Below are 12,189 nucleotides of genomic sequence, written 5' to 3' on the forward strand. Positions count from 1 at the left end.
GCATAGAACCTTAGAGCTCTCTATCTTTTAAGTAAGGGTCCTTAAGTCTGTATCCTTTGATGTTTGTATCATATAAGAAGGGCATTCTTGAAATTTACAGTCATTGGCATTGTAGCCACGGAGGTAACTTAACCAATTAAATATAAAAAGAATTACAGCTCCATATTTCTTAAGGCCCATATCTTTATGTTCACACAGAATTCAAGTTATTGAAGTTATTCAAGTTATTGAACAAATAAAGAATGAAATAAGAAAAATCCTAGATGATTTTTTTTTCTGTGAAAGCTATAAAAAATATTACACTAAACAGTGGCAAACTTGACAAAGAACCAAAATGACTGAAAATGATTTTTCTTTACGATTCACTGCCTACAATATTACACACACACACAAAAGCTTTATTTTCCGAAGGAACGTATAATAATTTTGTCTAGAAAAAGCTGCTTAAACCTAATAATGAGACTAAAATCAGTGGGAGTGAAGGAAAAAGGGAAGAAACTATACTTTTAACATGGAAGATAAAATGGAATTTAATTTCCTTAAGCAGAACCTGAAAATTGCGAATCTTTCATTTTCAGAGACAGGGAGTTGAAAAATCCATTATTATTGTAAAATTTACTATTTTGATATTGTCGAAATACGATTTTGTTATCGGACGGTCTTTCCTTTTTGGCGAAAACATACGAGTTTAAAAGTAAAGAATACGGCATTGGGCTTCATAGTCCTTACTGTCGGTGCTTATATCCGTTTCATGGCCCTTCAGCCAAGAAGTGCAATGGGGGTTGGGGGCCAACCATCCTGTGCTTTCGCACACCCTTCCTCTTTACCTTCCACAGATTCCTCCAGATACTCATTTAGAACTGGGTCTACTCTGGCTGAGCTTGTAGAGTCATGCTACTGACCCGTCCCAAACCAAATAATTGAGTGCACTGGGATTCGAACCCTAGCCCTCTCGGACAAAGAATCCTAAATCCACGCGACAGGACGGCTAAAGAATGTGCATGGGAAGGAGGAGTTTTAAGACACAAATGGCGTCAATTTCTGACCGTCAATATTTCCTACCGATGCTCTCTAGTGGGAACCCACCACCGTACAACCAATTTCTTTGTAATTCAAAAGATAGAAAAATTTTTCACTTATTTTTTCAAAACTTTCGGTGTATTAGAACCGTAAATAAATAAGGTTTCCACAAGGTGAAGAAAAAGGGGAAGGAGAAAGGTACTAGAAACATGTCTAAAAAAAATCTTAATATATTCTATTTATGTTCAGATAATTCAAAAAACAATTCGTTGATAATCTATTTCTTAAACTTGGAGGAAAGTCTTGTGCCCGCAAGGGGGAGGTAGATTTGTTAAAATACCTTCTCCTCCCCTTCACACCCGGAAGGTCAAATATATAAAGAAGTCCAAAATATCGTGTTATTTTGATAAGAACGTATTAGACCTTTGACAAAAACTCCCCTGAAGAATTTTGAAGGTTTGTATTCCTTTGAGCCTTTTTTTCATTTGAGTCAATTGAATGAATTAGAAAATTAGCTAGAAGTACCGCAAAGCATGAAACTAAAGTTATTGCACAACCTACACTTAATTAAAACTGAATCAGCCGCTATGATACAGATAGATAATTGTGTGTAGGACACAAAGTCAAAATTGAATAGTTTCATATATTCCAGTTTGTGGCGTACCCATTTCATAAGGGTCCGCTTCGTCTTTGGGGGACAGCAAATTGTGGGGGAAATACGCTAAAAAGCTGGCCAATACTTGTGTATTATCCCGAACGCTCAAGAAGTGAAGTTAGATTGATCATGATGAAACTTACTAAAATAGGATGAAAATATGATAATTTAGTAACAAAATTGTGGAATTGCAGCAAGGAATTATGGAAAGCGGGGCACCCAGAACGCATTATATTAAATACCTAACGACCTCTATATACTAAAAATTTAATTAAAATATACCTGCATAGTGGATGGCAGTTTATTTCACGAAAAAATAAGCTAATTATAACTGATTGCAGACAGACAAACCGGTTTTTCTCATATCAAATAGAGCAAATTCTTGAGTGTGTTCGGGATAATATAAAGTCCATTTGCGCTAAAAAGCTTGCCAAAAATCAACACATAACGTTAAAATAAAGTTTGATGTACATTTTTCTAAGCTAAATAATTTTAGCGTCGTGGGGGGTTATTTCCTGACTCAGCAAGTGAATGAGTCAGTTAGGTTTCAGCCAGTACGTGGTGTAAATTGTTTACGAGTTTGGGCGGCTTAATTATATGACTCCTTAGTTTATGTTTGAGATACTTGCGACTAGTGAAGATTTTACATGGAGATAGACGTCCAAATATTCAATCCACTCTAAATAAAAATTTGTTTTTGATTTTGAATTGGCCATGTTTTGATTTTGAGGATGACATTAAATGACATGCTCCAACATGAGTATTGTTTATATTGATATAGGAACTTTTTTTTTCAAGCCTCCCTGGCGAAGTGAATGGCGCGATGGGCTGGGAATCTTTGTCCCGAGGGGCACGGGTACGGTTCCTGGCGTGGTCGGTTATTTAGCTTGGGATTGGGGTCAGTGACATGAGCCTGTAATCTCAGACAGTTGACCCATCTCTAAATGGGTACCCGGAGAAATCTATGGAAGGTAAGCACGGAGGGTGTGCGAAAGCACACGATTGCTGGGAACAACCGCTTCTCTTCTTCAGCGCGAACAAATGTCGTTGGCAGTTGGCTCACTTTATTGTTTGTTAGGTATTTGATTTTAATTCTTTTAATATTTTGGTCTTTGATTAAATTTTTTTTAATTTTTTAGCACTTTTCTTTCTTTGGTTTTTGTTGTACTTTCCGCGCTTTTTTTTTACCTTGATCATATTATTTCGTTCGCGCTGAAGAAGAGATGCAGTTGTTCTCTCGAAATTTTCGCTTTCTGTGTTTTCTTCAGTATTTTCAATTTAAAACCCCCATTTTTGATCGTTTTCGTTCTTTATGTTATGGCAGGCCAATGTGGTTTAACAAATTATCTTTGCAAGATAAAGTTTGGAGGTTACAAGTTAAACCGTAAAAAAAAAAACACTTGTTTTATTTATGATTTTTGTATTTCAATTCGCGCATATGAACAAATCTCAATATTAATCAGCGAAATCAAAAACTAAGTTTTTTAATGGTTTGCTGGTAAACAGTTTTCTTACGATTTCATGGGTCGACCTTTCTTCAGGTATGTCCATAGAACTCCCCTTGAAAATTAGGCTTGAAACTGGGTCGTACAGCATTGAAAGTGTTATATTGAACTATTTAAAGACTTAATATTATTTTAATTAGAATATTCAAGAATAAAATTGGATGCTATAGGATGACCACTAATAACAACGTCAAAAGCATAATGACCGATTTCACTACAGAGGGACTGTCGGCAAATTAGTGTGCAAAAGGACGGCGTTAAAGAACCACTGATCTAGGGCCTGCTCTAGAAATTGAAGAAATTAAGCTTGATATCTCTGTCAAAGAAAATTGAAAGCATTTTCGTTTTATTCTATTTTAATTGTATTTAAATTATCTTTATATTTTACATCCAATCACGGAAGAATGGTGTTGCAATTTATCTTGAAAGTGCTACGTGTATGGAGTTTTATCACAACAATGTTTTCCTAACTCTACGAGGCATATCTCTTCACCTAAGAAAAGCAAAACCACCAAGAGCCACCTTACTGTTTACAGTTACAACTATGCAAACTATGCATATTTTATATAGCTGGCTCAAATGCTTACACGTGAGAGGGGTGGGGAGTCATTTGATGGGCCCTTGTTTTTCAGACTTGTATTACTACGCCAAATATCAGGGAGGGTAATTAGAGCAAGACAAGGAGGTAGAGTAAAATCAATGAATTATAGTGGTGGAGAGGTGAGTTCCTTAACCTTTTTCCCTTACGTGTATATGCCCGACAGTCATCGTTTAGATTCCTGCATATAGAGTCCTGCAATAGGAGAAGAACAGACTGGATCCACCATGCGCTCCGACTCGTTTGCGTGGTGGGGATATGTTTTCTCCCTCCTATGGCCAATTTAATTATTTGAGTAAGTATTAAAGTTTACCGAGGATTTATTGATTTTAAGCAAGTTCTGCACGAGTTTTGAAAGAAGAAAATAATAATTTGGCCCCGGAAGTCTTGGCTTGCAAATGGGACATCTCTGAGGCATTTTAAACTGCAGAATTTTTGTTATTAAAATAAGCCTGCCACCACTTTGGATGTGTTGTACTTCATTCAACTTATGTTCAAGTAGAGAAATTCACAAAGATGGCAATCGGCATTAAGAGAGAAACCTTGGCAAACTTAACTGTTCTAGACTCTGGCTGGAGATCGATTTAAGGTTGCTTGAACGGCTGTAGATCTTGGAATCGAAATAAAATTAACTTTTGTGTTTTTACTATAATTTCTTATAGAATTTCCTTGCCATCAAGTATACCTCATTAACCTTAGCTGAAGAAACAAATGTTTAAATGGAAGAGCTCGAAATTTTATGCTATTGAATGGCAATTGTTTGTATCTTAAAGAAGACCTCACATTGTGTACTCTTTCACAATAGAAACTCATTTGGTGCAGTCTCAATAGTCCTTTTAGGTTAGGAAAAGAATTGACTCTTCATGCTGATTCTAAATATGTAAGATCCAACCAGTCTTTGCGGCCCCGAGCCACCTGAGGTTAAGACAGATTCATACGCTCCCTTTCTATCAAAATCTGTCCAGAGCTCCAGAGCTTTATTCCTCCCACGAAGCTCCAAATTCCTTTAAGGCCTAGCCGAAGTCCAAGCATTTTATTCTCTAGTCAATTCTTTTTCTGAGACGGCAACTCGGTCAAAGACAAAGGTTTCAGTTTTCTTCGTCGCTTCAACTAAAAAAACATGAGAAGGTTAAACTTAAGGGGTTTCTCACTCAAAATTGCGATTATTGCATTGTTATTCTTCGCAATTTTGCAAGTAAATAGGAAGATTTATTTGCAAAAGAACTATTATTCGAGGAGAAAATTAGAGAAATTATTATTCGAAGAGAAATTTTTCGGGGGAGGGGGGGGTTAACTCTTAAGCAAGAAATACCAGGAAGACACGGGACAATTTAACATTTCGCAGGGAAAATTTAGAATTTTGCAAAGTTTGGGGAGGGAATCGTCCCCTGTGTGCGGAGCTGTAGTCTGGTCATCATTATTTGCCAGGGTGCAGTATAAACTTGTGCAAATTACAAATAAAAAGTACATGTTGTCGGGTTTTTGCTCCTGAACAATCCGAGTGGTTAGTCCCTTGGTCTAATTTATGCATTCTTACGCGTTCCGATTACAGCTGCATCTAGTCTTTTGAGGGGAAATTTTGACTTCGGAACACAAATATGTGAAGTATTTGAAGCGACTGCAGCCAGCAAGTATATATTATAGAAATACGTTTCCTATCGTTGAATAGAATTTTTTTCTCCATTTTTTGATACACCACAACAACAGTGTCAAGTGTAGCAATCTAGAATTCAAACCCGAAACAGGTTTTTATAATTATTTTGGAATTATAAAAAAAAAATGTCGGCTTTAAGATTTGATTAGACCAAAATATTCACCAGATTTTTTTCCATCTGTTAAAATAAAAACCGCCAAAATCACTAATTCAGCAACGCGAAACAAACTCCAAATGCTTAACATGGGAGGTATAGGAAGATTCCTTGAGAGCCCGTCCTGCCTTAAATGTTTTGTAATGACCTCTTTCCACGCCATTCAAGACACCCTCTTCTCATTTGGCTAGAAACGGATGGCCAAAGAACACGATTTTTGGACGTCAATAAAATGGTGGGCAAATAATCCATTTGGCCAATTTTAATAATTTCTAAAACTCAGGACTTAAAAGGTCTGGTTATTCAAACACTTCTCGGTTATTAATCTAAGTGTGAATATTTGGCCAAAAAGCGCAAACACTGGAACAATGTAATAAAAAGTGTTTTCTCACAGTCCCTCGAGAATTGAAGGGCATATTGATTCGCGTCTACTTTAAACACATAAAGTTCTCGGTTCAAGTGTTTCGAAAGGGAATTGGTTAATAAAACGCAACTACCAAATAGCTATCTTTGTCGCACTCAGAAAAGCTTTTACCCTTACACATACAATAGTCTCTGTTCTTTTTTAGTTTTTATGTCAGCTTTTACTTTCATTTGGAAACTAGTTACAAAGAATATTGCGGTTTAATGCCTATAATTTTGGTTTGAATCTTGCAAAATATTTTTTTCAATTTTTCCAAAATAGATTTTTCTAAATCCAAAATAAAACCTTCTCGAGCCAATTGGTCAGAATCGGCAATAATTGAAACATCTATATTTTTGAGTAGACCAATAAATCCAATTTTCAATCGTAAAATTTCCCGAAAAATCATGATGTCAAACAGTTCGTGGTAACAAACTCTAAAAAAAAAACAGAAGTTTGATACCAGTAGATACATCAAAAGAATGGGATTTTTATGCTGATTTCAAACTTAGGTAAATGTTTTCCAGTTCATATAATTAACTTTGTCAATAAAGTGAACATACCACTCGATGCCTTTTTTATGTTCTTTACGAATATAATAATCGCTTCCATCGTAAATTCAAATTTGAGCACTTTTTGACCTACCTAACTAACCTAACCTAACTACAAATAGTATTTGTGCTGATAAAACGTACTATTATTTTGTCAAAAACGACCGAAAACGAATACTTTAATTGAAAATTCGGCGTTAAGGAAGAAGAAAATGGCATAAACGGCAAAATAATTTTTTTTTATCCAACTTAATCGTATAAAATCAGTGCTTGTGGATTATATAACGTTAAAAAAAATGAATTTATAATGAAACAGTAAGTTCCGAGACCAATGTTTTAAAGTTTGAAACCACTGTTTTAAGCCTTTTTTATACCCAACATTTTGATCATTTTCAAGAGCTCAAAAAGCACTTAAATTTGAATTTGTGATAGAAGTGATTATTATATTCGTAAAGAACATTAAAAAAGACATCGAGTGCTATGTTCACTTTATTGGTAAGTCAAGTATATGAACTGCGAAATATTTACCCAAATATATAAGTTTCATCAAGTTTAGTTTTACCCAACAAAAGCTACGAGCCTCAGAAAATTTGCCTTATTTTTGAAAAAAGGGCGAAACATCCCCTAAAAGTCGCGTAACCTTAATGAAAATCGCGTCATCAGATTCAGCGTATCAGGGAATCTTACTATAGAGGTTTCAAGGTCCTATCACCAAAAAAGTGGAATTTTGTATTTTTTACCAGAATAAAAATCACGGATGCGTGTTTATTTTTTTTTTTTTCCCAGGGGTCATCATATCGTCCCAGGGGTCCTAGAACACTGATACCCTCTAGAGGGAGAAGAAATGGAGGTATTTACTTCAAAATACCTTCCTGGGACATACTTTAGCCTGTAGACCCATCCCTAAGAGTTTCATTTTCCTAACGTAACCCCTTTCCAAGATAACCAAAATTAGCTAAGGTTTAGCTTCACCTTTTTCTTTACCGATGATAATATTAAAGCGAAGAATACAAATATCCAATTTGCTGGTTTAAGTTTTATTATTTAACCTTACCATAGGTTTAAGCTGCAATAAACAATACTCGTCAATTGCACCAATAAGCAATTTCAAAGGCCTTTGTGTTAACACAGGATTGTATGTCCTCCAGTTTTGGATTCTCATCTATAATTGTTGCTTCTTTTTCGAAAAATTGCTAGAAAATCTCCGTGGTTGCAAAAGAAGTTGAATTTTGTATTCTACCAATTGCCTGATTAATACAAACAGTACTATATTCCACAACTAAATTGCTGTGATATGGAAAATGTTCCCTTTATGTGAGCCTTGGTTTTATTATCGAGCTTGTAGTGCATTTTAGGCTTTGTTGTGTGTTAAAGTATGGCGTTCAACATTGTTTGATAATGAGTACTACACAGATTATTTTTTTTAGAAAAACAGACTTTTTGTTGCAACGGATCTTTAGATTCTTCACCAATTTTTCCATTTTTGGCAGGCGCAGGATTTATTCTCGTCTCCAGAGACAAATTAATATGGGAGGATGATAGTTGTGGGTCCGAGAATACTGTGTAAGAACCGTTTCAAGTAAGAGAAAGAAGACAATACAAGTAAGGAGTTTTCTAAAATGCGATGTATGTTTGGATTTTTCTGGGGGGTCTGATGTGGAAAAGATATGTAATCTTCCGAATATCTGTAAATTTCAGTGATCTTTACACAAAAATTTCAACGGAGTGCCATAGGAGGGATTCTATATTAACATCCCTTTGGTGTACAGGTTTGTTTAATTGGAATTCTTGGGAGTTTTGAAAGTCGCTGTGCAATGAGTCTGAATTCTGTGTCATCTGTGTCCATAGTTCCAACTAGGGTTTAAGAAGGTGTTCCCCGTTCTCGTTACCATCAGTCCTTACTTTTAAGGCGAAAAATATATTGAAAATATGTACTTAAAAAAAAAGAAGCGAAGAAGACCAGCCACATCTGTCTTAGAAGACTTTCCAAGCCATTATAAGCCACCGTTTTAGTCCCTTTGGTCTGGGAATGGCGGATTCTGGTCTGGGAAAGCCAAATTTGAATTCGTTATTTCATAGCGATAAGATAAATGACCGGTTGGAGGTAACTGGAACAGGACTTTCTTTGGAAAACAGAAGAAAGAAAAGTTTGTATAATGAAAATAAAAAGTGAAATTGAAAATGAAAACAAATAAAACTACGTTACCGCGCGAAGTATTACAGCAATCTTTGGTAAGTGACTGCTCCATAATCTGAGGTAATGTTTGATCCTTCATTGTTGGTAGATAACATTAATGACATATTAAGTATAAATTTCATATGGCACTAAATGGTCATTGCAAATCGACTGGCTATAAAACTATCACTCGTTGATATGTCAGAATTGTCATTTGCCCACACGGTTGACGACGAAATTACCACTTTGCTGTGCTGATGTAGGGTCTTTCGTTAGTAAAGTATAAAAAATAAAATAACAACGCTTGCCCTTTAACCATCCACTCTGTCGCTCTGTACAATCGCTCTGTCGAAATTCTTTAACCACTGGTTTAATCACCCCTGAGAAAAAAGAATCAAAACAATGTTGTAATGCTAAAAAATATTGCTGCAATGGGAGAGCACTATTACCCCCCCTCCCGCATGAACAATAAAGGTGTAGACAAAAATAATCCCGCGAATCAAGATAGACTAGTTAACAAATTCTATCTCCCCCTTCCCCAAAACTAATTCTATATTTTTGTGAAGGCTAAATGAAATTAAGAAATTTGGGAATTACTGCACCCTCACTTGCCTACAAAAAATGACCCTTTGCTCTTCCTTCATTAATAGCTGATGTATACTTAAACATCACTGTACACTATCTTATGAAATGTGAAGCAAATCAGTCTAGTTAAATGAAGTTTTAAATAAACTTCAGAAATTTTTATCTTCAATAAGAAGAGAGTATTACCCCGCAGTACCGTCATTCAGGCTTAATCTATACGAATGGAGATGAGAGATGAATTCCTAACCCCTCCCCAATACCTTTTATTCATTTTTTTGAAGGTTCATGGGCAGTTAGACAATGGGGCCTTTGAAATGCGCTCTTTTGGGCATTTACTCCTTCCCCTCTTTATGCCATGACCTTCAGAATAGATGATGTGCAATTATATATCACTATATATAATTTCATGTAAAATCAAGGGATTTAACTTAGTTAAATACAGTTAAATCAACTTGACTTAGTTCTTGACTTACGGCTCTTGTCAGGGATTCGGCGTAGAGAACGGCGAGACCAGGTACTTCGAGGTTGACCTATCGCTTAAAAGGCCGTGGCCTCTTCTACTAGGATGTGGGACAACAAATTCTCTGGCTTTGTCTTTCAAACCAGTGGAGGGCGTCCTCTGGGTTGTTTCCATCCGTACAGGCTGGGGTCGAAGTCAATGACGGCCCTTGTTGGGGCATTATGTGGCATACGAAGGAAGTAGGTGTACCAGCGAATAGTGCATTGAACGAGCTGCGTCAAGAAAAGAGTTTACAAAGTACGTGACAGGAGAGCATGGTTCCCAACGAAATCCGTCCAGTAAATACCTTTGGTTCTTCGAAGATGCTTGATGTGAGCAACATCGACGATGTTGATTACAGATTTGTGGTGGACAACGTCTACACTCCATACAGTAGATGCCCAGTGCTATTTTTTGCCAGATGGTATTTAGCCTCCCAACAACTGCTGACTTTTTGACTATTGAGATGTAAAATATTATGTGATCGAACCATCTCTCGACAGAGGAGATTTCTGGTAAGTGAACTCTTAAACCACATCAATTCGGTTGTTCCGGTATTGACTTCCTTTAAAGTAGAGATAGACTTGATGAGCCCGATTGAAATAAATTTAGTTTTCTGCCAGTTGATCCACAGACCAACATTCGAGGCTTCTTGTGAAAGTCCATGGAGAGCTTTGGTAACATTCTTGACTATGTCAACGGCTAGGGCTACGTCATCAGCGAAGTCAGCATCAACATGTACCCGGTCACCAAATAGAAAGTGTAAGATACGGCTGAAACATCGAAAGCAATTTGTCACATAAGCCATAACGTAGTCTATCAGGCAATTTTAGAGCTCAAGAAAATCGGTGGTGGTGAAATATTTGTGCAAAGAAAAACGATAATACTGCTAAAATGACTCTTAGCTAATAAACGTCCATATTAGTTAATATGGACGTTAAAAATCTTCCTATACATCCCTTGTTAAACATTTGGAGTTTGCCTCACGTTCCTGAATTAGTGATTTCGGCGGTTTCTATTTCAATAGAAATAAAAAAAAATCCTTAGGTTTGAATCTTTTGAAGTTGAATTTTTCAACCTTTTAGGTTGAATCTTTAGGTTTCTGAATATTTTGATCTAATCCAATTTTAAAGCCGACAATTACTTTTTTTTTTATAATTCCAAAATAATTTTAACACCTGTTTCGGGTTTGCATTCTAGATTGCTATACATGACACTGTTGTTTTGGGGTATCAAAAAATATGAGCAAAAAATTTTCTATTCAGCAGTCAGAAACTTATTTCTATAATATATACTTCCTGGCTGCAACCCCTTCAAATACTTTACAAATTTGTGTTCCGAAGTCAAAAATACCCCTCAAAAGACTAGATTCAGCTATAATCGGAGCGTGTGAGAATGCATAAATTACACCAAGGGACTAACCACTCGGATTGTTCAGGAGCGATTCAGTCAAGTATTAGTTAGTTGTAACCTGTTTAAACAGAGTCTAGAGAATAAATAGCGTGCAGACATCAAACTGCCGGATAATGAATACATATAAAAGAATATATTGTATAGATAATTACAAGAAGAATTGCTAAGGATAATCTGCACTTAATCGTAATTTTGAGTGAGAAACCCCCTTAAGTTTAATCCTCTTATGTTTGTTTAGTTGAAGCGACGAAGAAAACTGATACCTTTGTATTTGATGGAATTGACGCCTAAGAAAAAGAATTGACTAGGGAGTAAAATTTTTGGACTTTGGCAAGGGCTTAACCATTTATCTTGTATGTAATACGTTACTTTTCAAGAACAAACAGCCCGATATATAGTTTTTTATGTACTTTTAAATCGTTGGCTGTCTCAAAAATTTCATTCAGTAGTAGCTTGGTCCTCTTTGGGGTAAAATCTTAGCTTGGTCTCATATAAAGGCAAAAAACAACACTTTCCTGTGGCACAATCTTTTTGGTTCCTTAAAAAGGACATTAGAACTTTCAACTACCATTCAAAGTAGCGCTCTTTCGAACTTCTATGACCATCGGTTCGATACAATAGCCCCCCCCCCCCCCAAAAAAAAAACAACAACAACAAACTCAGGGGAAAAAACAAATGTAATATTGCATATTTTTGTTGATAGGAGCTTGTAACTCCAAACCAGGACTCTCTGGTCTGCTGAACCTAATTATGTGATTTTTATTAGATCACTCACCTTTTTGGGGTTGTTCTCCTCTAATTTTAAAATGAGGCAAAGTTTCTCAGGCTCGTAGATTTTGATGGATAACTTTAAACTAATGAATCTTATATATTAGATGTTAGCATAAAAAAAAAACAATTTCATTAATTGCATTAATTGCACCAAAATTCCTTTTTTTAAGAATTTTTGTTACTGCTGGCCTGACTCCCTCCTTAC

General features: G+C 36.0%; 1 protein-coding gene across 1 annotated transcript in view; it reads left to right on the forward strand.

Annotated features, from left to right (window-relative positions):
* Positions 1-2,499: 2,499 nt before the first annotated feature.
* LOC136028548 (uncharacterized) overlaps positions 2,500-12,189 on the forward strand; it is a gene marked incomplete in the record, with an annotated part of 245,638 nt that continues 235,948 nt past the window's right edge. Inside the window, 1 exon segment of the mRNA XM_065706396.1 lies at positions 2,500-2,646. Coding sequence (XP_065562468.1) covers positions 2,620-2,646 — 27 coding nt within the window.

Source organism: Artemia franciscana, chromosome 1, assembly GCF_032884065.1.
Source record: "Artemia franciscana chromosome 1, ASM3288406v1, whole genome shotgun sequence".
NCBI lineage: Eukaryota > Metazoa > Arthropoda > Branchiopoda > Anostraca > Artemiidae > Artemia > Artemia franciscana.